General features: G+C 41.4%; 1 protein-coding gene across 3 annotated transcripts in view; it reads left to right on the plus strand.

Moving 5' to 3' along the window:
* BEGAIN (brain enriched guanylate kinase associated) overlaps positions 1–27,804 on the plus strand; it is a gene marked incomplete at both ends in the record, with an annotated part of 165,288 nt that overhangs the window by 80,698 nt on the left and 56,786 nt on the right. For 2 of the 3 annotated variants that reach the window (XM_082484764.1, XM_082484762.1), the window contains 2 exons: positions 6,797–6,886; positions 23,181–23,342. In XM_082484764.1, the coding sequence (XP_082340890.1) occupies positions 6,797–6,886; positions 23,181–23,342 (252 nt within the window). Of the gene's footprint in view, positions 1–6,796; positions 6,887–23,180; positions 23,347–24,935; positions 24,989–27,804 lie in introns of all 3 variants that reach the window. The other variant, XM_082484763.1, reaches the window with a different exon arrangement.

Below are 27,804 nucleotides of genomic sequence, written 5' to 3' on the forward strand. Positions count from 1 at the left end.
ATCTTGAAATGAAGTTGTGTTAAGTGCACTCAGAGAGGGCAGCTGGAGCTGTGTAAGGGTTGCCTGAAGTCAAGCCATCAAAAAGGACCAAAAATGGATCTGCTGCTGGGACATTGGAGCAAAGCATTCATGATAGAGAAAAAGTAGGGTGCCTATGATTCACAATGGCCTAATTGCATTAGAAACAACGCTTATCCAGCTAGTTGAAGACAAGAGCCCAAGGGAAAAGGAGGGAAGGACAGCGCTTAGGTCAGTCTGATATTTGTTTTCCTGCGTGTGGAAAACCATTCCTCGTGAAAACTGAGTTCTGCCATTATACAAAAACTCACCATCAAAATAAATGCCTCAAAGAAACTGTTGGACGTTATCACTGACAGCATTGGAGAGCCATTACTAACACTGAAACGTCATGAGACATAAAACATATAAGCAAGTATAGTTCCAATGGGAAATGTCTACAGACAACAGGTACATTTTGGCACCTATACAGTGTGTTTATGGCTATTGCTTCCCACAGGAAATAACATTTAAGCAGAATACAAACTATCAGCTGTCACTGAACTATATTGCAAAGATGATCTATAACCCTGAAAAGTGCGACTGCTTTTATCCTATAGCAACAGAATACTGCAAGACAGTAAAGCTAGCTAATGCTTTTCACACTATGCAGATGATCAGCTTCCCAAGTAGGAGACTTAAAATGAAATATTATTAACAATTTATGATTATTTCCAGGCAGATACTGAATGACTAATTCCTATCATATTTTTCTGTAGTTGCAGGAGGGAGTGTTTCTGCACCTGTTTCTCTTCCCCCAAATCTAATCATCAGTGAAATTGTACTCAGCCAGCTGTTAAATTTCAGATCAGTTCATATATTTCATGCATTTAAAGACTGACAAAATATGAAGTCATATAGCCACAATAAAATGCCACAGTGATACCGAGAGAAGTGATCGCCAAGCTTGCGAAGCTTCACACGGTCTTGGATTTTGTTGTAATACCTAACCAGATTCGAGACAATGGTGGATATTGATATGCAAACTGAAGTACTCAATTAACGCAATAAAGTTAGCAGAAGTTTGGAAAAACGCGGTCTCTTTCCACAGGTTGTTTTGAGACCTTAAACCAGCTGTTAATTATTAGAAATTTATGTAACACTGATGAGCTCATATCGTCTCCTGTGGCATTATTCACAGAGGGCATGGCATCAGCATTTTGAGAATAGAAAGTTCATTAATTCATTTAGTCATAAATCCTTACATTTTGTTGATAAACCTGTATGGGACCAACTGTCTTGTATCTGGAGGAAACATAATTGGTGTTTTGCTGCACACACATTTGAAAGCATCAATAAACAAAATCAAACATTGCAAGAAGTTCCAATCCTACCATAACTGCTCTGTCAACATGCCTAATAGAGTGGTAATTATTCATTCATATATTTATAGTCTGAGCATGGAAGTTTAACTCTAAAGCTTTTATATACTATTTACCACAAACACTTTCTGAAAATAGTGGATTTAAAGTATGTACATACACATACGTGTGTCTGCGTATACATACACATTTACACCACAAAAGGCTACCCACATGAGCTGATAAATACAGATAGATAAATAGCTAGATAAGGTAGATATGACAACCCAGCGGTGTTACTTATCACTGAGGTCACCCAAAATTTTCCACTGACAGATTGCTTAACGCGTTACAGAATTTCAACTATATCAACTGGAATGTTGCATGACATTTTTATGTTAAAACGCTTTAGACATTTCTGCAAATATAACTAAGGAAAAAAATGTGGGTATGGCAAGAAAACAGCCAATGATTTTTTTCTCATTAAGAAGCCCTCAGCCTGCCTGCTTTTAAACTGGAAAATAAAATACTCCAAGGAGCCTTCCAGAGTGTCAAGAATTTGTTCTATAACATTTTTATAAACATTGAAAGTTGCACACATCAAAAGCATCTGTAAAAAAAAAAATCACACCTGATTAACAGAGACAAATTATTTCAGCAACTCAATCTCACATAGGTTCAATCTCAGTCAAGTGTTCTTGGTCCCAGAGTTTCAAGACTGAAGAAGGCTTTCTCCCTAACTCCTCCTGGCAGATGGAGCTTGCTGTAATGTCTGGCTTCCCAAGAGGGGATATGGAAGCGGTCTTTCACCTTCAGCATTGCAGCAGCTGACGCACCAAGAGGAGCCAGTGGCCATACCAGAAACATATTAGATGGGGATTGCACAGATGAGAAAAGCTGAAGATGAAGAGAAGCCATGGCAGAAGCTTGTTAGAAGAGTGGGGCAAAAAAGACAAGAAAGGACAGGAGGAAAAAGGGTGGGGTTTGTGCCTGGTTAGAAAGAGACTGAGGGGTGCCCAAGCCAGCAGGCCTTTTGCCACCGAAACAACGTCTCCTAAAATGTGTTAAACTGAGCAGACAGTAACATCCTCGTATTCCTATACTGCCAGAAAATAGGTATTAACTTCACTGATAACAGGTGTCCTCCTCTTCCTCCCTTTTCTTGATGGGCATACCCAGCCTCCTTACATTCCCACGTACTCTGTTAGCATCTGTGTCCGCACTGCGGAGCTACTGGTCTGGTCCCTGCCAATTACCCTAACCTGGGGGATGCCCAACTCCATAGGAACCTGTTTTTCAATTAGGGAATTATATTTAAAATATTCATTAAGCTATATCGTTGCAGTTCCTGCAGCAGTTTTACATTATTTAATGCTGTGGTCATAGATAGTTCTGGGTAACTCCAGGAATAGAACCGCCACCCCCTCACAGATAATGGATTGTTTGACATTTTTATTAGCTCCAGCCTTTGTTCCGTGGAGATGACAGCCAGTTGCCTACATTGGCATGACTGGTAGGAAAGTAGGTAGCGAGCGCAGCTGACAGCATCTTGCAAGTCTGTGATGCTAAATCAGCATCGCTGCCACGTGCCTCTTCAGTGAGGACGGGATGTGGAGGTAGAGTCGTGACAGTATGTTCCAAGGTGTCCCTGCGGCTCTTCCAGCCTGCCCTGTCAAGGTTTCATCTGGGGTTATTAGTGTTTATAAAAGCATGCCCTTAAAATAGCTGCACGGTGTTAATAGAAGCAAAAATAGCGGTTCTGGTGCTTAACTTCTTCATACTGGGGTAAAATAGGGCTAAATTGGGCAAGTACAGAACTCATAATAGCGCAACCCAGTTTAAGGCTGACTTTCAAATCCCTTTCAGGTCTTAAAGAGCACTGAGTTTAAGCTAAAATCAGACCAGGACACATTCTTTCCTGCTCTGCAGAAAATCCTTCTTCCTTTAACAGCTGCAAGATTTGGGGTGGCTTTTGCTTAGAGACTGCTGAAGTCTATCCGCTAAGTCCGCCAGTGACAAATGGAGAAAGGAGTACCCACGATATTCTCCAACTTCTGAAAAACACATTCTTTCAGAAAAGTCATTCGGGTTTGCATTGGCATTTGTAAAATAACCATGTATATTCTAGCATAAAAAAGAGCAGTGGTTTTGAAGTGCAGCATGCGAAGCAGGGATCTTTATACACGTCAGATGCTACAAATTTTACTCACCTATGAAATATAGAGAGGGGAGCATAAAGGGCATTGCGTTTACTTTTCTCATAATATTAGTGCTGAAATAGACAAAGTAGTCTGCGTGAGCCCACCCCAGGCATGGTGGATCAATCGCCATCTGCCGCCAAAACTGATGCGTTGTTAGTTGGTCTTCTCTAGATGGTGAAATAAAGTCTTGATCATGTTTCAGTGAGAAATGTACCTTTTTTTTTACAGGCTATAGGTCTGTAAGTATCTTCCGTGATTACAGTCAGATGAGCCACAGACAATATTTGAAGTAACATACTGCATGTTCTGGGACAAGACAAGGAAACACGGGCTATTACAACAGTATGCCCAAATTCAAACCTCACTTGACACCGGAGTCTGTCTCAATCACATCAGTGAGGGATAAGGGAAGCTCTGTAGAAGAGAAAAATGAGTTACTTTATCATGCTACGGTATAATAAAAAGTCGACTTAAAATTTGATAATCTGAAATACTTTCTCATCAGGTTCTTGAGACTGATATTTTTCCTGCAGTAAAGTACTATTTGTATACTGTGACTATACAATATTCTTTTTTAATAGGCATGTTTATTATTTTCAATACTTACAAGTTTCTTACAACTGTTGTTTCAGAAAGGAAACAACACAGTGACAGAACTGGAAGCATTTCCCCTTTTGTTTCCTTTAAAGTGTACGGTTGCTTTAAACAAAAATATATGTATGTTTTGCTCATTTCTGATTTGTCAATGATAAAACAATATCCCATGTAAACTGCAGAAACTGACAAATTAATTTTTGTGTTTGTATATCAGGCAAATAAATAAATCTTACAGTTACTAATTATTTTTCAACCTTGCACATGAGCATGTGATTAGACTGACTAGAACTGACACTGATTATCTGAGACAGGATGTTATTAAATCCCTTTGGGGAGGTTCTGAAAGGCCCACCACACTTAGAGCAGAGAGCTTTTCTCTGCATTAGCTCATTTATGGAGCAATTACACGGAACTTACTACTGAAAAGATGTCAGGAAAAACACTGAGCAAATAGCTAAAGTGGAATTCACACCCCTACCCTCTCTGTCAAAACATTTCACAACCTCATAGCCTTAAAGTGTTTTGTCAAGATTATCTATACCAAAGCTATTTGCTATATATCAGTAAAAGGTACGAGATAGGTTAGATTAAGACTACATGGAAGAGAGCCGGTAATGGATCTGAAGATAGCTGAGATTTCTCCCTGCTCAAATGGCTTCTTTGCTCCAAGACCCCCAATTTAATTAATTTTGTGGGCCTGAAAAGCCCAATGTTTTCATTTCATCCATCTCAGAATTTGCAAGTTTTGTAATTTCATTTGAAAACAACTATGGAGGACTTCTCAGTGAAGTGTGGATAAATATGCAAAATGCACCGGTTTGAAAAATTTCCACTGGTTCTAGAAAAACCTGTGGCTGAACTCACTGATTTTTTTCAAAATTAAGATTTCAAAGACCTGATTTTTAGGAGCAATTTACAATTCTGTACCTAAAAATATGCAACTATGTAATGGAGATCCAGGTAGAGACCATTTTCAAGTCTGTATTCCTACAACAGGCTGTTTTCCTGACACCCATAGTTAAGAATGAAAATACATAGTGAAGTACTGCAGAGCTGGTAGGTATTAAATAAGTACACACCTATTGATTATGAGATTTGCAGTGTGAGAACATCAGAAAAGCTGTGAGACACATAAGCCAAAGTAATACTGACAGTTCACTGAAGAAACGACGATGCTGAGGTATTACAGATCGCAGAGATTTATTCTCACCTCCACTCTTATTTTAAACCTAATATTGCTGTACATTCATGTGACAACAACACCTAAACCTCAGGCCATCTCATTTCTTCTGTCATCCCTGGGTGTCTTCACATGCTTAATCCAAGTCCAGTACAGAAGAAGTTAAAATATACTTAAATGTTCCTTCCTTATTCAATGAACAACTCAGTGGTACAACTAGAGTAACGTGCTGGAATTCATTTAGTGCTTTCCTCAGAGTGCCTTAAAGAGCATCATCTTGTTGCTGGTAGCTCTTGACATGAAGCCAGTCCCAGGGTGGACTTAGAGCAGTAGCAAGAGACTCAGCAGATTTCTCCTTTCCCATAAACACTGAGGTTCTCTGCTGCTCTCCGTAGCACAGCTGTGGCTCCTGAAACGTGTCCCTGTATGTAAAGATGCGTTCACAGTCTAGAAGGTCCCTATTTTGCAGTACCCCCTGGTAATTCATGGTGAATACTGGAAAGTAGGATTTTCTGCATGTATAAGATCACTGACCACAGGGAAAGACTGTGCAAAAATTCTGGTTCACAAATACGAATGTGCTCGGAGTGAAGAAAAACTGATCTTTCATTGAGTTTATCCTTCAAGGCATGTTATGCTGCATTTCTGATATTGCAAAAGGAACACAGCAAAAGGTATTCTGCGTGGCCAAATGCTGTAGTCCTTACTCAGATTTTACTCAGGAAAAACCACCTTTGACTTGAGTGAGAATTTGCTTGACTAAGGCCTGAACAGAGTGTTTTGAACCTTACCAACATTGCTTGATGCTAATGTTGGGCAACAGTTCTCACTGCTAATTTGCCTGCCTCGTTGGCCTTCTCCTGGGCTCTGGATCTGCATTTGCTGTGTGTTACTCATCGCTTGTATTGCTAGTTCAGATTGCTTCTCTGTGCTTTTCGTTTCCAGCAAATATTTTGCAGCTATTGTTCTGCTGCTGGTAGATGTGCATGGAACCTGGTATGTGGAACTTGAACCTCGGCCCAGATTTAATTAAAACTGTTGGACGTGTTCTCACCATGGTGCTCAGAAGGAATTTTGCTGACCCTCTTTCAATGAAGCATAAATTTGTTTCAGCTGTTGTTTTTACAATGAAAAAATATAAGGGCTTGATTCACAAATCTTAAGAGCAAGTGCTTCTCCAGTAAAATAGATGGAGCGGCATCTATTTACAGCCATAATAAGGTCAATCCTAAATGCTTGTTCTGACCAACAATAGCCATATGAGAAAATCACTAAATGCGTGTGCTGTAACATCACCTTGTTTTGTAGTTTTACTACTGCTTTAAAGTAAGATATCCTGAATAATAATTAGTACCAAATTATGGCATAGCCTACTAATACGCAGCAAATCTAGCTAGGTTACCACTCGTATGTCTTATGAGCCATACCTAGCCATGGTTTATCCTCTATTCATGCTGCAGGGTACGAAATTCCTGGGTGCCAACCTGCCTATGGCAACCTAGAATTCTCCAGGGCAGGCTCGCAAAATCTTCACCTACTCTCTGGGACAGGTAACTAATAAGTGATGTTTCGTGAAGTTGTGCTTTCTTTCTGACTTTCTGATGTCCGTAAAAATGTTTCATTTTTTCACGTCAGTCTGTAGTGTCTCATCGTTCAGTTGCGCTACGTTTTCTAAGCTCAGGGAATGACAGCAGGTCTGTTTATTATAGTGCTCTAGATGCTTGCCTCAGCCAAGCCTGTAATAATTATTATTAATGTGTATAAAAACTGAAAGTTGTTTAAGAAGTTGCAAAATTCACAGCTGCTTACTATCAGTTAATATTTTTTTCTGAGATGGTTCTTATAATACAGAAGCATTGATTTTAATTGTTGACATCATAGTTATCTGGGCAGTTCTCCCACCTTTCGTCATTGCTGGTATGTGTCTATTCCCTCTCCTTTATCAGGTTTACATTAATCTTTTGTTCCCTGATGTAAGGATTTTTTCAATGCTGTAGTGCAGAGATGTTGAAATGTGGAGGAGTTATGGCTGATTCTAGTTTACATTCCTGTGCAGCACATATAGTATAAGTTTAAGTAATGACTCATTTTTCCATATTTTGCTTAGATTCTCTTCTACTTTTCTCCTGAATTTCCTCTTTGTTCTTTGTTGCTTGACTTTATTTCAAGTGGCAGGTATGTAGAAGAAATGTCATTCACTGATCCTATAGTTTTCAACAACACATGAAAAATTGAAATATATTTCAAAGTAAGAAATTAGATAAAAAAATAAAGACAGGCTAAGCTTTAGATTGCCTTCTTGCGGTCTATTGATTTCCTTTGAATAATGTGTGTGAATTTTCATCTTAAGAGTGCTGCTACTGTAGGAAAGAATAAGTGAGATTCTTTTGGTATTTTTTGGCATGGTCTATGCTCTATGGAGAGTGAAAAACAATAATCTTGGAAAAATTATTTGAATCGCGGTTTTTCAGTCCCTGGGTCTCTTCACATGCATTCCACTCCTACCTGGGTTTAGATGAGCTTGACACAAAAATAGCTTTGTTCTCCCACTTGTCCTTCTTAAAAGCAGGAGATGACCAGTGAAGTGAAATATATTTGGGGTATGTAAAACTGTTTTTCAAAATGTTTGACCCTAATTCCAATTTGATGGAATATTTGGAAGTCTTTTTAAATCGAAAAAAAAATTCACACAGCCACAGTGTAATCACTGAGTTCGATCTTATGTGGTGTTTTTAAATGGATACCCGTGGGGAAGTTCCGAGTCTTGGGATGACATTTAGTAGCCTTTCTGTAGGGTTCTCTCAAAAAAAAATCTCTCTTCCTACCATCACTGTCCTCTTGTAGTTCTTACTTTCAAAAGAAAATAAGCTTACTCTTACCGAGGACAATACCACAGTTTATCTGCAAGTATACCAAAGTTTAAAAGGCACAAATGCAGCATTTTAGCTCAGGCTATTTAGCCATTTCATAAAATAAATAAACAGCCATTGAAAGATTTCATTTCCTCCTGCTTTTTAAAAAGCTCAAAAGGATCTAAATTTTTATAGAGAGATTTTATTAGTTTCTGAAAGCTTGCTTGTTTCTTTCCTGTTTGTTAAATCAACTCTTAATCGCATTGTTTCAACATATCTAGACTTAAAAAATTTATCTGGAAGCTTGCTTTCCGGTTGTATTGAAAAACATCAGCTTGCTTACGGAACCGAAAAAAAAAAAAAAGGCATTTGTTTGTGAAAATGAAAGATAGTGAGTACCACAACTGTCAGAACTTACAACATGAGGACAGATTCTATTTTACCCAGCCTGATGCACCGTAACCTTTAAAAAACTAATGAGAAAGCAACAAGAAATTCAACAGGAGAGTTAAAAAAAAAAAAAAAATTCTCAATTCACCCAGAATGCTGAAGTAGTTCAGTTACAAGGCAAAAAAATGTGTTCTGCGCTGAGGTAATCCACATCTCAGGGCACAGGAGGAAATTTAGGGTAAGTCTTTAGAAAACGAAGCTGCTTCCTCACTCTGCATGATTCTTTGGGGCGCTACGTCCGCCGGACAGGAGGAAGCAGGGAGCTCCTGGGCTCCCTCCGAAGAAGCACGCTGCGTATTGCTTTTCACATAAAGACCGCTGATTTCCGGATGGATGCCCGCTGCCTGTTCTGGTCCCTCCAGGCTTGCAGCAACCTCCTTCATTTACTGTCTCACTCCAAAAACTACAGAAGAGCTACTGCCAAGGCGCTGGACTGCTAACAGGAGTTTGGAGGAATGAAGTCCTGTTCCCTCTCCTTTCTCATACACCCACAAAAAAAAAAAAAAGGCAACAAAACAGAGTCTTACACTGAAAAGCCAGTACAGCTGAGGGAGCAGGATAAAATAGACTTGACCGAACTAATAAATCATGACATTAGGTTGGGAGGAAGGTTGGATGAAATGACGGCACAACATGCTGAGCAGTAGGGAGCTTGCTAGAGGTGAACTCATTTATACTCTTGCAGAGTGGAAGACTTCTCAGTTAACAAGTCCTAAAATAGTGTGCTGCAGTGTATGAATCAAGGTAGGGCTTGAAATAATTAGCCAAAGATGACAGATGGCAATTCTTTTCTCTTTTTTTTCTTCTTTTGCTGTAATATCAGATTGATCAAAGAGCTGAGGATCATTTGTTATCGTAGGAAACTAAAAATATCTTGAAATATTCAGGCAAAATAAATCCATTCAGATAACAGCCGGTAGCCCCCGTTGTTCCTGTTCAACACCTTATACATGAGTCTGTGTGTAGTAATAGTTTCCCTCAGAATCTGCATTACATCTGCACAGCTGAGAATTTGGGTGCGTCCAGGCTTAGGTGTATTATTTAATCAATGTATGAAATCAGTTTATTAATTTATTTAATTTACTTGTTTGCTTGTGTTAACAAATCAATGATCTATTCTACTGCCAGAAAACCTTCCAAAAAGTCCCTGGAGCTCACCTCTGTGGCATGCCGCCTTAGTAATGTCATACAGCTGTGTGTGATGGGGGAACTGAGTGATGAAGAACAGACTGCGGTAGAACTGCACCGATGGCTACTGAAAGTGTCTGAGGGGTCAGTGCTGTGTCTCACTCCAAGCAATAGCAGTGTTGCCTCCTATATTCTTTAGTAACAATATCTGTCAAGCATCTGCATTTTTTTAAAGGCGAGCACCCACGGCTTCAAGGTAGAGATACAACACGAGCTTCTGTCTTGTATGACTTCCGTCACAAATCAGAATGCAACTGTGACCAGATATAATTATAAAGGAAATGCAGTAATTTACTCAAAATAAGGCAATAGTCACTCCTTATAAAGGAAAAAAGCAGTGGCATCTGCAGATCTTCCTGCCCCAGTCCCAGTAGTAATTCTGTCTGACTGGTCCTGGAGCCAAAAGAGTGTATTTGATTTTTTCAGCCGTTTAGCATAACCTTTCTGATGGGAACTGCTAAGATAGCCCACCAAAATGAGCCCCTTGAGCCATACAAAGATGAATTTCAAATCAGAGGAAAGAGAAAAAGATTGGGAAAGGAAGGAAATAGCTAAGGTGAGAACAGAGATGATAACCTCTGTCCATCGACCTACGTCTGGATGCTTTATACCAAATGAAATGGGAACAAAACTCTTTCCCCACTACTAAAGCACATTTCTATAGCACTCCCCTCCCCTACCTCCAACCTCAGTCTTTTAATAGAACAAGTAAGATAAATTTCAGCTTGCTTCTGGGCAGTGGGTTTTACCCCTTCTCATTACACATCCTATTACAAATAAACAGCACAATTCAGGAGGAACCACATTCCCGTTCCAGCACAGCTTGATCCAGATGAATCAGGAAGGTAAACAGACAAAAGCAAAAGTGAGAAAGGTTTAATAACACAATTAAAATGTAACTTTATAAGCCTGTGAGCTGATGTGGCAGGCTGCTTTCAGTAATTTCCAGAGGGAGTGCTTATTCATGACTACAAACTAAAGCAATCTAGAAGCTGATCACCCGAAGCTGTAAGGAGAGCTGGTGCTACCAAAGGCAGCTTGCTCAATCACCCGGAGAGCTCTCTTTGGCTTCCAAATCATAAATTGAAGTCTACCTCTAATTTTGCTACCTCTATTTCTCAATACCTCATTCTTTTTTTTTTCCTCTCTCCTTTCTCATCACTGCTCAGTTGTCTGGATTCCCTAGTGAGATGCGGTGCAGACTGCGAGGGCTCTGCCAGACATTAAAAAGCAGGCAACGTCTGTTCAACAACTTCAAATCCCTTTCTGTGGGAGGCAGCCCCCCCAATAGCCTTTGTTACAGCAAGAAGTATTCGTTTCAGTCAGCCTTTTCTCCTGCTTTTCTTATCTTTTCATACCCTGCAACTCTACAGCGTAACTCACCATTTTTTCTAACCATCAGTTTTATGCAAACATACTGGCCTCTGGAAAGCCAAAAATTAGCAGCTCTTACAGAGGTGAACCTTCTTCCAGGGAGATGTCGAGAGCAGAGTCTGGGCAGCAAGCTGTGAGAAGATCCCTTCATCCCTAGGAATGGTCAGGGTCGTTACGTCTCTGCTCTCTTGGACAAATGCTGTCTGAAGTTTGCCATGCCAGAATTTAACTCCCTTCTCTCCCAGCTTCAGCAGCTGAGTCATTTCAGATGCTGTCCATAGCACGAGGCAACATTTGGACAATGCAGACATTTTGGAGTGGGGCATGAACATGAGCAGAATCTTCCATTATTATGAGAAAATCAGCAGACTCTTCCTACCCCTAGTCAGTGAGTCGGAAAACACATATTCCTCCTTGAATTGCATGCTTTTTTTCTTCTCATGCACCAAAAGAGTGGTGAACAAGGATAGCCTTTATTCAAACTTCTGTAGGATCACTTACTGAACCTAACAGTTTGCATTTAAGCCACGGACTCTTAAGAGTCTACCTGCTGGAGCTGAAATCAGTCAGTCCCCACAGACTTTAGGGGGACCGTAACAGTGGCACTAGGAGGCAGCCTGGAAGAAGGCAGAGATTGTAACAGTTTCTGCTGCTTCCACTGATCATTCTGCTTTAGCCCCTTTTGAGTTTGGGCACTGCTTTTTCACTGTGCGCCGCATTAATTTCTCACATACAGCCAGCCTGACTACACTCAGGTATTTAACCTCAGAAGTGTCTCGTAAGCAAAAGTGGTCATCTCGTTAATGGGAAAAAGAAATGTATTTTGAAGATTCCAGATCCAAATCAAGTTAGCAGAAGTACTAAATCAGTCCTCAGAGAGCTGGCTCAGCTCTTCAGTTTCCATGCAGCCCTGTACCAAGCGCAGCATAGGGCTGGCCAGCGCAGATGAGCGTGGTGGCCAGTGCCCATCCAATTACAGAATCACAGAATCACGGAATTTTCAGAGTTGAAAGGGACCTCTAGAGATCATCTAGTCCAACTCCCCTGCCAAAGCAGGATTGCCCAGAGCACATTACTCAGGACTGCATCCAGGCGGGTCTTGAAAATCTCCAGAGAAGGGGACTCCACAACCTCCCTGGGCAGCCTGTGCCAGTGCTCCGTCACCCTCACTGTAAAGAAGTTTTTCCGTGTATTTGAACGGAACTTCCCATGTTCTAACTTGTGCCCATTGCCCCTCGTCCTGTTACTTGGAACCATTGAAAAGAGCCTGGGTCCATCCTCCTTCAACCCACCCTTTAGATACTTGTATGCCATAATAAGGTCTCCCTTCAGCCTTCTCTTCTCCAGGCTAAAGAGTCCCAGCTCTCTCAGCCTTTCCTCATAAGGCAGATGCTCCAGCCCTTAATTATCTTAGTTGCCCATTCGCTGGACTCGCTCCAGCAGTTCCCTGTCCCTCTTGAACTGGGGAGCCCAAAACTGGACACAGTATTCCAGTTGTGGCCTCACCAGTGCAGAGTAGAGGGGGAGAATGACCTCCCTCGACCTACTGGCCACACTCTTCCCTATGCAGCCCAGGATTCCATTGGCCTTTTTGGCAACAAGGGCACATTGCTGGGTCATGGATAATTTACTGTCTACCACAACCCCCAGATCCTTCTCCTCCGAGCTACTTCCCAGCAGGTCCGCCCCTAACCTCTACTGGTGCCTAGCATTCTTCCTCCCCAGGTGCAGGACCTTGCACTTGCTTTTGTTGAACCTCATTAGGTTCTTCTCTGCCCAGCTCTCCAGCCTGTCCAGGTCATGCTGGGTGGCAGCACGGCCCTCTGGGGTGTCAGCCACCCCACCCAGTTCGGTATCATCAGCAAACTTGCTGAGGATACACTCTGTCCCCTCGTCCAGGTCATTAATGAATATATTAAACAAAATTGGACCAAGTATTGACCCCTGGGGGACACCACTGGTTACAGGCCTCCAACTAGACTCTGTGCCACTGATCACAACCCTCTGAGTTCTGTCCCGCAGCCAACTCTCAGTTCACCTCACTGTCACCTCATCTAGCCCATACTTCCTCAGCTTCCTAATGAGGATGTCATGGGAGACAGTGTCAAAAGCCTTGCTAAAGTCAAGGTAGATGACATCCACGACTTTCCCCTCATCCAGCCAACCAGTTATAACATCATAGAAAGCTATCAGATTGGTCAAGCATGATTTACCCTTGGTAAATCCATGTTGACCACTTCCAATAACTTCCTGTTCCTCAACGTGTTTGAAGATGACATCCAGAATGAGTCGCTCCATTACCTTCCCAGGGACAGAGGTGATACTAACTGGTCTGTAGTTCCCTGGGTCCTCCTTCTTGCCTTTTTTGAAGATCGGAGTGATGTCAGCCTTCCTCCAGTCCTCAGGCACCTCTCCTGTTCTCCATGACAGAGTGGTCATGCAATAACATCCACCAGCTCTCTCAGCACTTGCGGATGCATGCCATCAGGGCCCATGGACTTGTGAATGTCCAGCTTGGCCAAGAGGTCTCTGACACGGTCCTCCTCAACTGAGGGAAAATCTTCCTCTCTCCAGACCTTCCCCTTTGCCTTCAGAGTATGGGAATTGTAGAGTAATTGTAAGTCCACGTTCTTCTCTCTCCATGAGATGCTCTGCACCCTGGATGCCTTAGCGCTCTGCACAATAACATGCTCCCGTCATGCAGGTCTGGATTCTCACTGTTCGTTTTCATTTGCCCTTTGCAGTTTTCAGCACACTGGAGGAATCACAACGGCCTGCTGAAGAAACTTCATTTAAAATAATCATAACTTTAGTGTCTATTTCTGAAAGCTGTAATTTTATTCATGGTATTTCTATTCAATCCATTCAGAGCCTTAGGTTATGGATAGTGCCTTTAAATAAAGGACAATTTGTATGTCTTTATTATGAGCATATTTCAAAATCTTGACATGTTCCACCGACAATAATGACATTCATTTAAGACAACTCAGCGCTAACAGCTGGTCCTCTAAGGTTTTTTTGCATGTCAACATGTAACTGAATTTTCATATCTTAATTGCCTCATATTATGGTTAGTATTGAATGCTCTTGTTGGATAGATGTGCCTGTGGGCTTTGCACACTTGTTATAGAAGTCACCCCCTCTGCAATGAGAGGCTGTCAGGCCAATATAACCAAAACATAATTCAGTTTTATTTTTCAGAGAGATCTCTCCTTTCTACCTCTTACAAATAAGCCCAACACAGTTTAGACACATTTACCATATAATACCTCTTGCCTGGTCTGAATTTTTAATTGTGGAAATTACGCAACGGTCAGGTACTCACATGCTAAGTGAAGAAAAGATAACTTCCAAAATCCAGCAATATTTCTGTTTTAAGGTAGCTGTATCAGCTCTCCGAGTGCTGTAAATCGGCTCTCACGCTAAGGATCTGTCCCACAGAACTTCAGACTTCGACTGCTAAACATCTCTTTTTTACCCCCACCTCCTTTCCAAATAACTCTCTTTAATGTTTCTGATAAAGCATCATTCTTCTCTGGTTTAACTCTGCCAGAATGCCTGGAACCTAAGTAAAGGACTCTGTTACTTGGTTTATGTGTCCATCAGTCATCTGGAAACTATCTGAGCTCCAGATTTGGTTCACCCACACATTTGTTCTGAAACATGTGTACAGGCCTTCCCTCTCACAATCCAAACCCAGCTTCAGGCTGTTTATTTTGAAAATGAGTACTGGAAAGAAAATTCAAATGGTTTAATTGTGAAAAAAAAAAAAAAAGAAAATCAAACCAACCAACCCCACCTCCAAAAGCTATCTATCTATCTATCTGTCTATCTATCTATCTATCTATCTATGTGTGTGAATATGTGTGTATATATATCTATAGGAAGGAAAGGTCTGCCTGCAATTTGACAGGCAAAATGTTCATACTCCAGAGTTTCAAATATTTAACAAACTTCTTTGAAAGTAATGGAGAAATTTGGTGGACGCGCTCCAGTGAAAACAAACCTGACAGACCTTGGTGGAAACTTGCAAAAAAATAGGTGAGCTGAACAGAGTGTGTGTGAGCCTGAATTTATAGGAAAATACCTACTGTAGACCTTGGACACACATTTGCCAATGCATTTGTTTGGGTACAAATGAAGCTGCTGAGTAAAGAGCACAAGAGCATTGGGACTTTTGGACTGGGTGGGCTCCAGGTCTGAGCTGCAGCAACGTAACCTATTTCCCCAGTAAAACTGATTTCAGGTCTGCAAGTTTGGTTCTCAGAATCTGGATCTAGAATTTGACATTTGATCCCATCCCCTGCCTAATCCAATGGAGCAAGTGCAAGGTTAGCCACAAAAACTGCAGACAAGGAAGACAGTTTTAGCATTACTGTTTTGAAACGGTGACCCTGAGCATGTAACACATAATCAAAACTTGATTAACATAGAAATCCAATTACTGCTTCATTAAAGATCTTTCATTAATCTAGAAAACACTTGTAAAATGCTTAGACTTCATTTCCCAACAACTACAAATCTACGAAAACATTGCTGGGGGTCAGACTCAATGACACAACTGTCATCTCAAAGCTATTCCTCTCAGGCCGAGGTTGGGGTGTCTTTCTTGCGGCCTGTCCACCCTGGGCAGCAGGCAGATCTAGCGTGACCCATGCCAGAGCTGTGCCCTGTGACCAGCAGCAGAGCTGTGCTGGAATAAAAGGTCCTGGGTAATGCAGACCACCAGCCATGGGTCAGCGGGAGCTACTGAAGCCAAAGTTCCCTGGTAGCCCCAAGATTAAGTCCAGCTCCACTGAGTAGAAACAGAGTGGCACTGGGAACCTGTTGGCATCTCTGCTAGCTGTGAACATACCCAGAGCTCTCTGTCCCCAGCTTGCTGCTCCCTGGGTAGTGAGCTTTATGTCAAGAAGAAGTGCCCCAGGGCCTTGCCTCCTGCCTGGCTGACTGCCCTCATCTCTGTGAGGACAGACTCCATTCAAAGATCAGAAACAAAACCAGGAATGTGGATGTTTTCTCTCCTTGAGCCAAACAGGCCGTGTGTTTGCAGAGGTCCACAGCAGCCTTACACTGTTGGGAGGAGCTTCCAGAAAAGCAAGCACCCAAACCTGGCCCCAGGCTCTCTGGCTGCCCACCACGTCACTGCTCCTGGCTGTCGTCAGTGGTCTAAGTCGGCACAGCATGGCTGGGCTCACAGGAGGTCCCTTGGCCCTTCCCAGATACCCTCTCCTGCCCTTTAGATTCCTCCACAGCAAGCACCTGTGCGGGGTTGTATTTGACTTTTCCCTAGATAAAAATCCACAGAGTGGCAGAAGAAAAGATGCTTTTTGAAATTCTGTTCCAGAATATTTTTTAAATTTCCATCAATGCTCTCAAATTCCTGATCCTATGAAGCCCTTTTTTAGAATGTGACACATCTCAGACATGAAAGAGATCTGATAAACACTTTGAAAGCATTTAGCCGTTCTTTTCTGTGGGCCTCCACGCACTCTAAGCAAACAAGAAAGGGAATATTATTACCTCATCTCATACACACGGTACTGAGTCAGGAAGAGGGGGAGTTATCTGATGAGATGCAGTTGTCTACGTCTGAGCTGCTTGACTATATTCCCTTTGTAATCAACGGAAACGGGCACTTCCAGATTTGCGTCACCTCATCTAAAAGTAGGCTTCTAAAATAGGTCAGATTAATCTCATCCTGAGAGCGCCTGCTCATCACGACCAACTAAGACCGGGCGCCAGAGCTGACCGGCAGTATCGACATGTGCTTCTGGTCAGGTCAGTCTTGCCTTAACTCGCTCGACCTGCGTAACGCCAGGCACATTTGGCAAAGCCAGGCACAAGACTCAGAGCCCTCAACCCCAGACCAGGTTAGCTCCCACTTACACATTCCTTCTCCCGAGGCAGGGTGGTTACCCACAAAATGCAATTGGTTTGACTTAGGATTTCACAGCTGCACTAAAACTTCTGTTTCACTACCCAGAAATGAGAACCTCCAATATGTTTTTTTTCAGTATATTTGACGCGGGCCTCTATCTTGCCCTCGTTTAGCATTCCTTTCACTGCTAATTTCCTTCCTAACACCATTAATCATATTTCGTTTTACTCACTCCTAGAGTTGTGTGAAGGAATGTAATCAGTCCATTCAGGGAGAATTTCAATAGCTCAAAAAATGGGTTTGCTCTGGTTTTAAACAACATTGCAGAACCATCTACAAAGCAAAGCCCTGGGGTGGCAGGCAGATGTGAAAGTGCTGCTGAAGCAGTTTGACCAGCCAGGTGGAGACATGGGGGTTTCAGGACGCTCTACCAACGGGGCAGACCCATAGATGTTGACTTTTAGCGAGTAACGGCTCAGGGAGCATCCTCTCTGGGGGCTGTCTGAGGGTAACGAGCTCTAAAAATGCTCCAGCCTCCAGGCAGCTGAGCAGCCACAACTTTGCATGCCAGCACTCCTCTGTCATCAGGCCATCTGCCAGGCAGATGAGCTGGCAGAAGATCAGACAGGTAAAATGAAAACCTGCTTGTTCTCCAGCACACCTTCCTCAGAATAGAGCCGTCACCACACGGCATCTTAGCTTTGCCTGAAATGCTCTGGTGGAAATATGTTCACCTGGAGCTTCTCCAGCCAGCTCTACAGATGAATCCCGACCAGCGGCTGCAGGCTGAGATAGGCACACGTTGTCCTTCTCCACTCTGCTCATCGACCTGCGCACCCTTCCCTGGGGCTGAAGCTGTGTGGAGTGGCACCAATGCTCAGCTTAATGTACAGGCTGGCGGGAACGTCTAGAAAAAAAATATACATTTTGACCACTCACCACCCTTTGTGGACAAAGGTCTATTGGAGGGGGAGAGGTGACACCAGGCACGCAGACATCACTTTGCCTCAACACTTGTGCAAGCCGGGATGGCAAAATTTTAACACCAGGACAGTGCCTGGAGAATTTGGTGGTAGTTGAACTTGCCTGCACTGCCTTCTCATCTTTCCCCTGTAAAACAGACCTCTTTTCACTAAATGTAGAGCCTGACTAGTGCTAACTCCCACCTGGTAATATCTGCCCTGAAGAGCCTCTGAATTGTTGCTGAGGATCAACTCCAGGAAGGGGATTCAGCAGTGAGGTTTGGCGTCTCTCTGTAGGAGCACTGCCTGAGGGAAGAGGGCTTCAAATTCCCCAGCAAGAAGCAACTCCAAAATTCAAACCTAGCAATTACTGGCAGCCTTACAATGTTTGTGGGCACAAATATATGTTTTCATATCTATTTTATATTTTCAATGAGTATAAACAGAGCTAATTGGTGAATATAATACTTTGGAAACTCTGAAGACCTGTTTTTAATAACCTTTATTGTAGCTTCCCTTGAGAAGTTTTCTGTCACCAGTCTAAATATTTAATATTGTACTTACTCTCCTTGTTTTTAGAGAAATACTTTAATGAAGCAAAACAGGTAATGACTTACAAACCACTGGTTGTCACAGAAGCAGGACTTAGGAGATCATTAGAAGAAATAGAGAACCACTTATGCAAAAAGTCCTCGTCTGCAGGATTTTGGATGCTGTCCTGTAATGCCTCCCGGCTGTCAGAGAATCAGGAAATCCATGGAGTATAGGATTTGTGTCTTCTAAGACCTAATAATACCAGATTTCCCAAGACTCTTTTTTATTTGCAAATAAGTCCTCTCCTTTCTCCTGGCTCTACTTTTTCATTGAATTATTTTCTTAGTTTTTAACTAAACAATGAAAAAAAAAAAGTATTTGCTGAAAATATATATCCTTTATTATATACATAATAAATACATTATGTACATAATAAAGAACCATAAGGGACAACTAGCCATAGAAAATAAATTATGAAATAAAATATATCGCTTTATCAACATTAAAAAAACTGTGCAGCAAAATTTTATAATTAAATGGTATGTGACAAGCTGAAACAAAATGCATCTAGTTTGTGGAGTTGGTTGATTTGGAGAAAAGGGAAAACGCTAAGTGCTTGACTTCATGTCTCCATATTTTTACTTTTTTTTCCTCCCCTCTTTTCAACCCTGCCTAAATTACCAGTACCAAATTTGCAAGTGTACGTAACAAAATTAAGCACTCCTTATGAAAAGCCCAGACTTCCAGAGCAAGAAAGTACACAATGCAGCATAAGGAAAGAGAATTCTGGCGTGGCATTATGTGATACCACGGGAAGCTAAGGGTAAGGAGAAGGCTGTCAGAGGAAGACTACCTGTTTTGTGAGAAATGCAAAAGATTAAAAGGCTCATGAAATACCTTAGACTCGTATAAAATAAAAATCGAGCCTCTGATCCTGCTATTAGAGATACTAAATTTGACACGTTGTATGTTCTTCTTTCTACTGTTTCGCTCACTTGCCCTGCCTTTGCTTCTTGGGTGTTCGCTCATACAAAACTGTAAGCAAGAGAAAACAACAGGCTTTACCTTAAACCAGCAATGTACCTAGAAAAAGCTCAAGTCCTACAGAAATTGAAACCATTCTGGGAGTCCTGGGAAACCCACTCTCAGTGTCACAGCTATTAGTATCCATTCAATGGTTTCAGTCCCAGACTCAGGAAAATTTCCCTATTTGTGCCAATCATAAACATAAGTTGCATTGTGTCGGTGCTTAAAGTTAGCTCTTTTCAGAACTTGCTTGGCTCAATAAGGTTATCAAAGCAGATAGTTAAGTGCTTTCCCAGTTCGAGTCTTTTCTTTCCTTCTTTCCTTCTTTCCTTCTTTCCTTCTTTCCTTCTTTCCTTCTTTCTTTCTTTTTCTCTCTCTCTTCCTCTCTTTTCTTCCTTTCTTCCTTTATTTCCCATAAAAGTGGCTACAAGTTTCCCTCCATTCATAATATTCTTGTCAGAACATGATTTCTTTGTTTCTAAAATGTTTACCTTTCTGTCTAATAACCTGTATTTTAATAATGCTTCACTGTTCTGTACCTACTACTACAGTTAAATAGTCCCATCATAAACCAGGTGTTATTGCTCCTGGCTAAAAATAGTAATTCCTCTTAAATGCAGCCAGCCAGTTTTGTGTGTGTCAGAATGAATCGAAGTACACCCTGACCAGGAGTTCTGCTGGGGTTGGGAGGGTTTCAGCATCTTTCAGCTCAGGTGGAAATGAATAGAGTTTTTTCAGAAATATGGTTTGCTGAATGAGAGTAACTTTGATCTTTGAAGTAGCCGGACTTCCGCCTTAACCACCTTTTTTCTTTTTCTTATTTTTTACAAAGTTACAGCTATGTTTTACTACCCAAAGTGCTATGTGAAGAGTGCACGTATGTAGACTGTTTAAGTAAGGTTCATTAGAATAGGCTTGAATTTAATGAAATGAATAATCCCATTCTGAAAGCAAAAAAACTCAATACAAACATTTCAAGGTGAACTTCAAGGGAAGAAAAGGCTGAGCTTGAAGTTAAGTTTATCCTTCAAAATTTTGCTGAACTGGGGCCCTAGCACAAGCTTCAGGCGGCCAAAACCTGCCAAGCTGTCCAGACCTGAATCCCAAAGCCCATTTGGCAGCTCAGACCAGCATCGCTTTCCACCTGAGGATCAAGATTTACCCAGAACTCACATTTTGAACCCCGCATTTCCCCACATAGACAGGTCTAGGCACACAGGTATATGCAGAAGCCGCTTCCTTTGAGGAGTCAGGTGCTGTGCTCCCGCCTACTCTTAACACAGCAGACCCAGAGCAAGAAAGTGCCTACATGAGGAAGCAGAACACAAAGTTATTGGAGGCCATTAACTTTCCTCTTTTTCCTCTTTATTTTTTAAGCAGTCTCCAGCTATTACTGACTTAAACATGCCTGGCATTCCTATTATATTTTTACCCCTACAGCCCCCCTTCCTCCCAGAGGTCAAACTCTGCCTGTGGCCAAAACTCCCCAGTGCTGCAGGACATCGTAACCTCCCCTGATGTGGCTTAACTTGCATGAACTGCACTTGCCCAACACAGAGCGGCAGCCTGGGAGTTTTTATCCAAAACCATAGCTGGAGGGCCAGCTGCCTACCTTTTGTACAAATCCTAGTGGTTTGATTTTTAGAGCCACAGAAGACTTGAGATCAAATCCCTTTTCGCTCTAAGCAGTTTTGACACTGTAACTCCCACTTGGAAGAAAATCCAAGTTGCCAGGCTGCGGGAAGGAAAACTGACCACTCTTCTTTCCCGAGATGAGCAGAAGAGTAGCAAGAAGCAGAGCAAGGGAAGGACGGTGTGACGTGGCAACATCGTAAATGAGGGCACGCAGAAATGAGCAGCGCGGGTTCCGATTCTCATTGGCCTAGATAATTTGGGGGGGTTTATTCACCAAGTGAAATACAACAAGGAAATGATTGCATTAAATGGAGCTGCATTAAATGTCTGAATTAGAATATATTATTTTAAGAGAATATAACTACCAGTGGTAATCTAAGTATAACTGTAACCACGCAATATGTGTAATTGAAACAGAGCACTGTGTTGGCAAAACATGAGACTGTTTCCGAGCTCTAAGCCGCATGGATCAAGTAAGCAGCAATTGTAAAGCTTTTGCATTAACTTCCTGAAGCTCCTATCGCAGTTTGTAGAGGAGAAGGCCGTCTCACTGAAGACAGCTCAGATAAGTGTTTCTTGAAGAATGGCATGTTGTTCCCAACTCTCTTGTCTAATTAAAGACCCAAAAATATTATTCTACTGAAGTTGATGGCAGTACTTACTTGACATCAAAGGGAGTCAAGATTTGCCATTCTTTTATGAAGAATTATTTTTATCGTGTGATTAAAAACAAGCAAGTCAATTCACAGCGCATCACGTGGTAGCACTTTTGCCTCTGGGTGATGGCAGACTCCAATTCTGTAGCGTCTCACAAGTCCCACCTGAAGCCAAGAGATCAGCTCAATACTGAGGCTGCAGTATTTGAACCAAGTTACAGTCACCTCCAGACGTACCACCTCTGACTGGAACCCTGTCCTGCTGTGCAACTGGCAAATGTGCTAGAAGACTGAGGAGCTTACAAAACTAAATAGGCAAGGATAAAAGATCTCCGTTGTGCAGATAAGACCGGAGGCAAGTGCAGACTGGTCTACCTGGAGTCACGCAGTTGAGTTCCAGTAAAGCAAGGGAAAGATTCCCAGGTTCGTCACTGCAAGTCCAGAGGGATTATTTGCACGCAGATGGCACTTTGACCTCCATGACAAAAAATTTTGGTCGGATCTCCTGGCTTTATGTCATCTTATGTCACCTCTAAATAAAGAGAAAACAACAGAGCGAAAAACTTCCTTTTTCCAAATTCTGTGCCTAGTGCTTTGTTTTATCAAAGACTGTAAGTGAAGCTAGCTTACAAGCAGGGCATAAGCTCTTCGTTAGTGAAGGAACTGTGAAAAATTAGGGATCACACCTGGGTCTGGGAAGTCTTTGCTCCCATATAAGTGGGAAAACGGGGAAAGAGCCATAACTTTAAAATTACTATGATATTAATTGATTGCCATTCTGTGGGTGAAATGCTGAATGATAGCATCTCTAGCAGAGCTGTGACCAGGGATTGGGGTGGAAATTCAATCAAATAGGACAAAATTTTCTTTCCCCACAAAATATGTTATAACTTGGATTATTGGCAAGGAAATATTTTTGCACAGTCTATTGAGAGTTGCTGCTCTATAGATATCTGCTACTTCAGTCCTAGTCTGTTAAGATAACTCTAAATGAAAGGTCCTGTGTGAAACCAAACTCGAGACTGTATTTTGTATTTTAATGAGGATTCTTTCACAAAATATTCCATCGTGGTTAATGAGGTATTAGCAACGAATGCGCTAGAAAGGACAGATGGGAAGATAGTCAACTGTCTAAATCAGAAGATTTTCAAAGTGCAGTAAACAAACTATTAAGCACACTTCTCTGGCTTAATGCCAACCTATACTCTAGGGAACTGGTCAAAGAGTGGATCATAAAAAAGCTTTTTGGGAGCAGCTAAATTCTACAGCTGTGGTCTTTGTTTTTCTAGTACTTTGCAAGAACAGAAGGGGGAATTACGAAAGCGTCTATCGTACACTACCCATAAGCTGGAAATGCTTGAAACGGAATTTGATTCTACACGTCAGTATCTTGAAATAGAATTGAGACGTGCTCAGGAGGAACTTGAAAAAGTAACTGAAAAACTGAGAAGGTTAGTAACTAACTTTTTGAAATAAACAGAGTTATTAGCGATTTACAAGTGGCTGTGTTAAAGACATGTAAGTAAAAATACAAGCATATAGTCTCAAACATACATAATTTGTTATTTCTTGATTACACATTGTGTTTTCACATTGAATATATATATTTCACTCACCTGAACATGTATTACATACCACTAAGTTATTTACATGTGAAATGTAAGATGCTTCTGTATTGAAAGTAAATATGCAAATAGAAATATACCTATATAGATGCATATATGACATTGTTTATGTGTAAACATACATGTGGGTTAGTGCCACATTGTGTTACATATACAAAGGTTATAAACACACTACCTATACATACTTACACATATAAATGTTTTTTAGTGAGCTTGGCCACGTATTTTCTGTTGTTACTCTATGTTGCATGGATACAAGAGAACAGAATTTGGCCCTCCATCACTCGAAGCTGAGACTGTTCAATTCAAACAATATTATGACATTTCACATTATGCTATAGCAAATCGTTTGCTTTTTAGTCCCAAGTAGAATGGAATGAGACTCTAAACCTATTATTTAGAATTGCTGAAGCTGTGGTACAGTGCTATTGCAAATCAGGGGCCCAGTTAATGTTAATGACAAATTATAATAAGCATGCATTCCTGACATTCCTGGCACTGATTTAAAGGGTCTGTAATCTAGCTTTAAATTTATCAGTGATTCTTAATATCCATTTTTTCATTTGTTTGCAAAACTTCTGAACGCACGATTATCCATTTATGCAGGAACGTATTTGCATTTCTTGTGAGGACTTTCCTAAACCGATGTATATAATTGAACTGTTTGATTTAGTTCACTGGATGAGTCAAAACAAAATTCAGAACGAATCATTCCAGGGCTATACCCAAAGAAATATCTTTCATTCCTTGCAGAAGGCAAAAACCAAACCAAAACAAAGCCAGAAACTATCAACAAACTCAGTCAACCAAACTATTTTATTCAAATTCTGAATAGAATGAGGCTGTAAGACCTCAAATTAGGAAACATCCTACTGTGGTCTCATAATTTAAAATACTTCCCTAACTGGGCAGGCTTCTTAATACAAGGCTAAAATAAGCAGGTGTCACGATGATCTTGAAATCTATACACAGTCTAACAGCAGCCTGGAGGTTCTCCATACCGTTTTCTTTCCAACAATATTTTTCCTATCACTTGCCTTAGAGCAGAGCTATTGAAAGTAACTTCACTCTCGACATAGGTTTGCTCCAATACATTACAGGACAGGGAACGCTGGTACTCTCTTCTCTTGAAGCAGTATTTCAGACACAGCTGCCGTAAATCAGCTGAGGGGCTGACCATCCCACGTCTGTTAAAACAAAGGGGATTCCTAGTAGGTAGGAGGACTCTTATCAACTTCATTGGGCACCGATGAGTGAAGCACCCTTCAAAACTCAGGCCAGGCAGTCTTTCTTCGCTCATGGCAGGGTCTAGCCCTCGTACCCAAACATCAGATTAGTAGAAATTATTTTCCAATATTCTAATGGAACATTGTATCATATTATGAAGAAAACTTATATTAAAAATTGTGTTTCAGGCAGGTGATTGCTCCCCTGAAGACATATCATAATGGAAGCCCAAAATATTTTACAAGGTGAGCTTTAAAAATGTTTCTATTGAGAATAGCAAGGCATACCACAAGTTGAACAACTAGATTTCTCAACCTGGAGAAGGATAATGTCTGAAACAAAACTGTCATCCAAAAGTGTGTCAGCAACATGTCACAGAGGAAAATCAATGTGAGAAAAACAAGAAACCAGAATTAGATTCAGTAATGTGTCTCTTGCTTTATTCACTGCATAGGGAGAGGGATTCAACCCCCTCTAATAAATAAACCCCGTGTAACAAGATCCCACTTGCATACTAGAGAACATTTCTGTTATTAAATTTCCATTACTGTAAAGTGCTGAAGTTTTCTGAGAGGCTGAATGGCCATCCTTTTCCACTCCTTTCTGAAAGCCTTTAATGTCTTAATTTATCCAGAATTACCCGTGTTGCTGCTAGGCCCCCTCTCTTTTACCCAAGCAAGGAGGCCACTTCTGTGGCTCGATGGTCAAGATTTTGACTTCCCTAGAAACATTTAGAGGTGGCCTTTTTCTTTTTTCCTGGTGGCAGTAAAAGCAGGATAGTGCTGAGTAGGTTTGAAAATATTAACTGTAAAGCATAGTTTCAGCTTTGAAAAGTGACTGAAAAGAGATTAGGGATTTCATATGCCTCACAGCACTCCCCTATCTGATGTGATCAGCATGGGTTTTTTAAGTTAAAATTTAAAAACATGTCAAATACCAATCTCGGAACCAAAACTGGACTCCAAAGTTCATGTTGGGTTTCCTCCTTGAGACCCTGCCCTGGGTAACAACTTGCCGAGGTCCCCATCCTAGCTTTTACCAGAGAGTAGAGTTATCTTAAGACACAAGAAATAAAGCCATACAAGCATATATTTAGCACTGAGATTACTCCCCACACACATAATTGTTTCCCCAAAAGCAAGACGTTTAATGGGCTGAAGGGGTGTTCTGAGCAGGAATCCTGTAGCTGTGTAAGCTTTGGGATAAACGGGGGGAAAACTCTTGTTTTCTTAATGCAGTCGGTGTAACTTGTGATAAGAGAGGGAAAAGATTTTTTTGAACTAGAAGTTACTATTTTAACAGTCACTCTTCAAAGCTAAACTGCACTCTGAGTGAAATTCTCTTTTTTAGAGAAAGTCAGCCCAAAGCTGTGTTTTACTTTAGATATATGTCATGGTGGTGTTGTGAAGGACCTAATAATATGAACAACACAAAAAGCCACCAGAAAACGATAGTAAGTTATCGATTCACAGGAGTTTATTCTTATAGCGGGTTCACAGGGTAGTGAAGCTGATCTACTCTTTGCTTTATTTGCACAGGAGCCAGATTTACAAAATTAAAATATTTCATATTTCACAATGCTCAAGCTATCTGGGTGTATTTTTTCTGCAAACAGGGTTGCTCATATGACCATTTTCAAATTTGAATAATTTTCCCTGCTCCTCCTTCATTTTACAGTGTTGCCCAAAGATTGATTTGATTACTCTGTTCCTGTTTTATCCCTTTAACACTTTCTTCCGTATATTTCTGGGTCCATTTCTCTCCTTGCCACCCACATTTGCTGACACTTCTTTTGGCACAGTGGATTTCCAATTTGGGTTTTATGCATATATGTGCATGTGTATGTGCTTGTGTATGTGTGCATGTGTTTGTGCTTATTTTGACTACCTTTGCATACTGTTCTCAATAGAAACACATTTTGAAGCTCAGCTTCCTACTTACTGTGGGGTTTTTGTCTAGATTGAATTTGATTTTACTGGGAGGTGGTCAACTTTTTCAGTGCAAAATTAATGTGTTAGAGAACTAGGGCTTGTGGGCTACTTTCTCCCAAAGGTACAACAGAGGAAAATTTGATGGGCAAAACCAAAAGAAGTTACAAGCAGAGAAGCAGATTGTAATAACGTTTTGCAAAAACCCTCTACCATCTTTGGCATGGAAGTGTTGCCATCCAAGTGCAATTATGTTAATGATAACCACCTTCCAGTCATCCGTATCAAGAGAGAAAGTGTCAACAGAAGCTGAGGAGCAAATCCAGTGATGCACTGCCACCTTCATAAGCCAGATATCCAAGCAGCAATTACTACTGGTTTTATTCATGATCTCAAAGTTATGGAAAAGGAACCTTCTAGGTCCCTCTGGAGCTCTCTACATATGTCCACAGTGCAGAACAGACTGGGGTACAGAGACACCTGAGCTAGAAAAGCCCTGAACCAATACTTTTTTCCCTTTTTCTTTCACAAATTTATGCAGATGCTTTTGAATCCATGCAAACTTTCAGGAGGTTTCAAGTGCTAAAAGTTTACATCGGTTTTATACCACCTCTGCTTGATCCATGAGCTGCCTGGGTGCAAAGCAAGTTTTACCTGTTCTGTTTTGCTTTCCTAGAGGAAAACTATAGACCGTGACTGGGGTACTTCTGGTCTCAGCCAGCAGGCCCTATCTTATTTTTCTAAATCCTTGTTCCCCGCACCACGGCACGCAGCCTTACCAGCAAAACCTAACTCTGTTTGTGCTGAGTAGCTGTTTGCAGGCAAAGCCAGTTTAAGCCTCCTTGCTCCCACTGATTTCCCAAGGTCATCTCTGCCTTCTCCTCTGCCATGAAAAGCTGGGTACAGGGTACCCTAAGGATTCTCTCTGTTGTGTTGACTCTGGCAAAATAGCTGGGAAAATCCCAAGCACACCTAGAGCTGCATAAATAAATGTCGGTACAGAGGCTTAGCAGCAAACGCTGCATCTGACGGGAGTGTGGACGTTGCACAGATGAGGAGACCCATGAACTTCAGCCAATCTTTTAAGTCACCTGGACATTTACACGGTGGCACTGTGAGAACTGGTGAGTGAT

Source organism: Vanellus vanellus, assembly GCF_965231255.1.
Source record: "Vanellus vanellus genome assembly, chromosome: 6".
In the NCBI taxonomy this organism is placed as follows: domain Eukaryota; kingdom Metazoa; phylum Chordata; class Aves; order Charadriiformes; family Charadriidae; genus Vanellus; species Vanellus vanellus.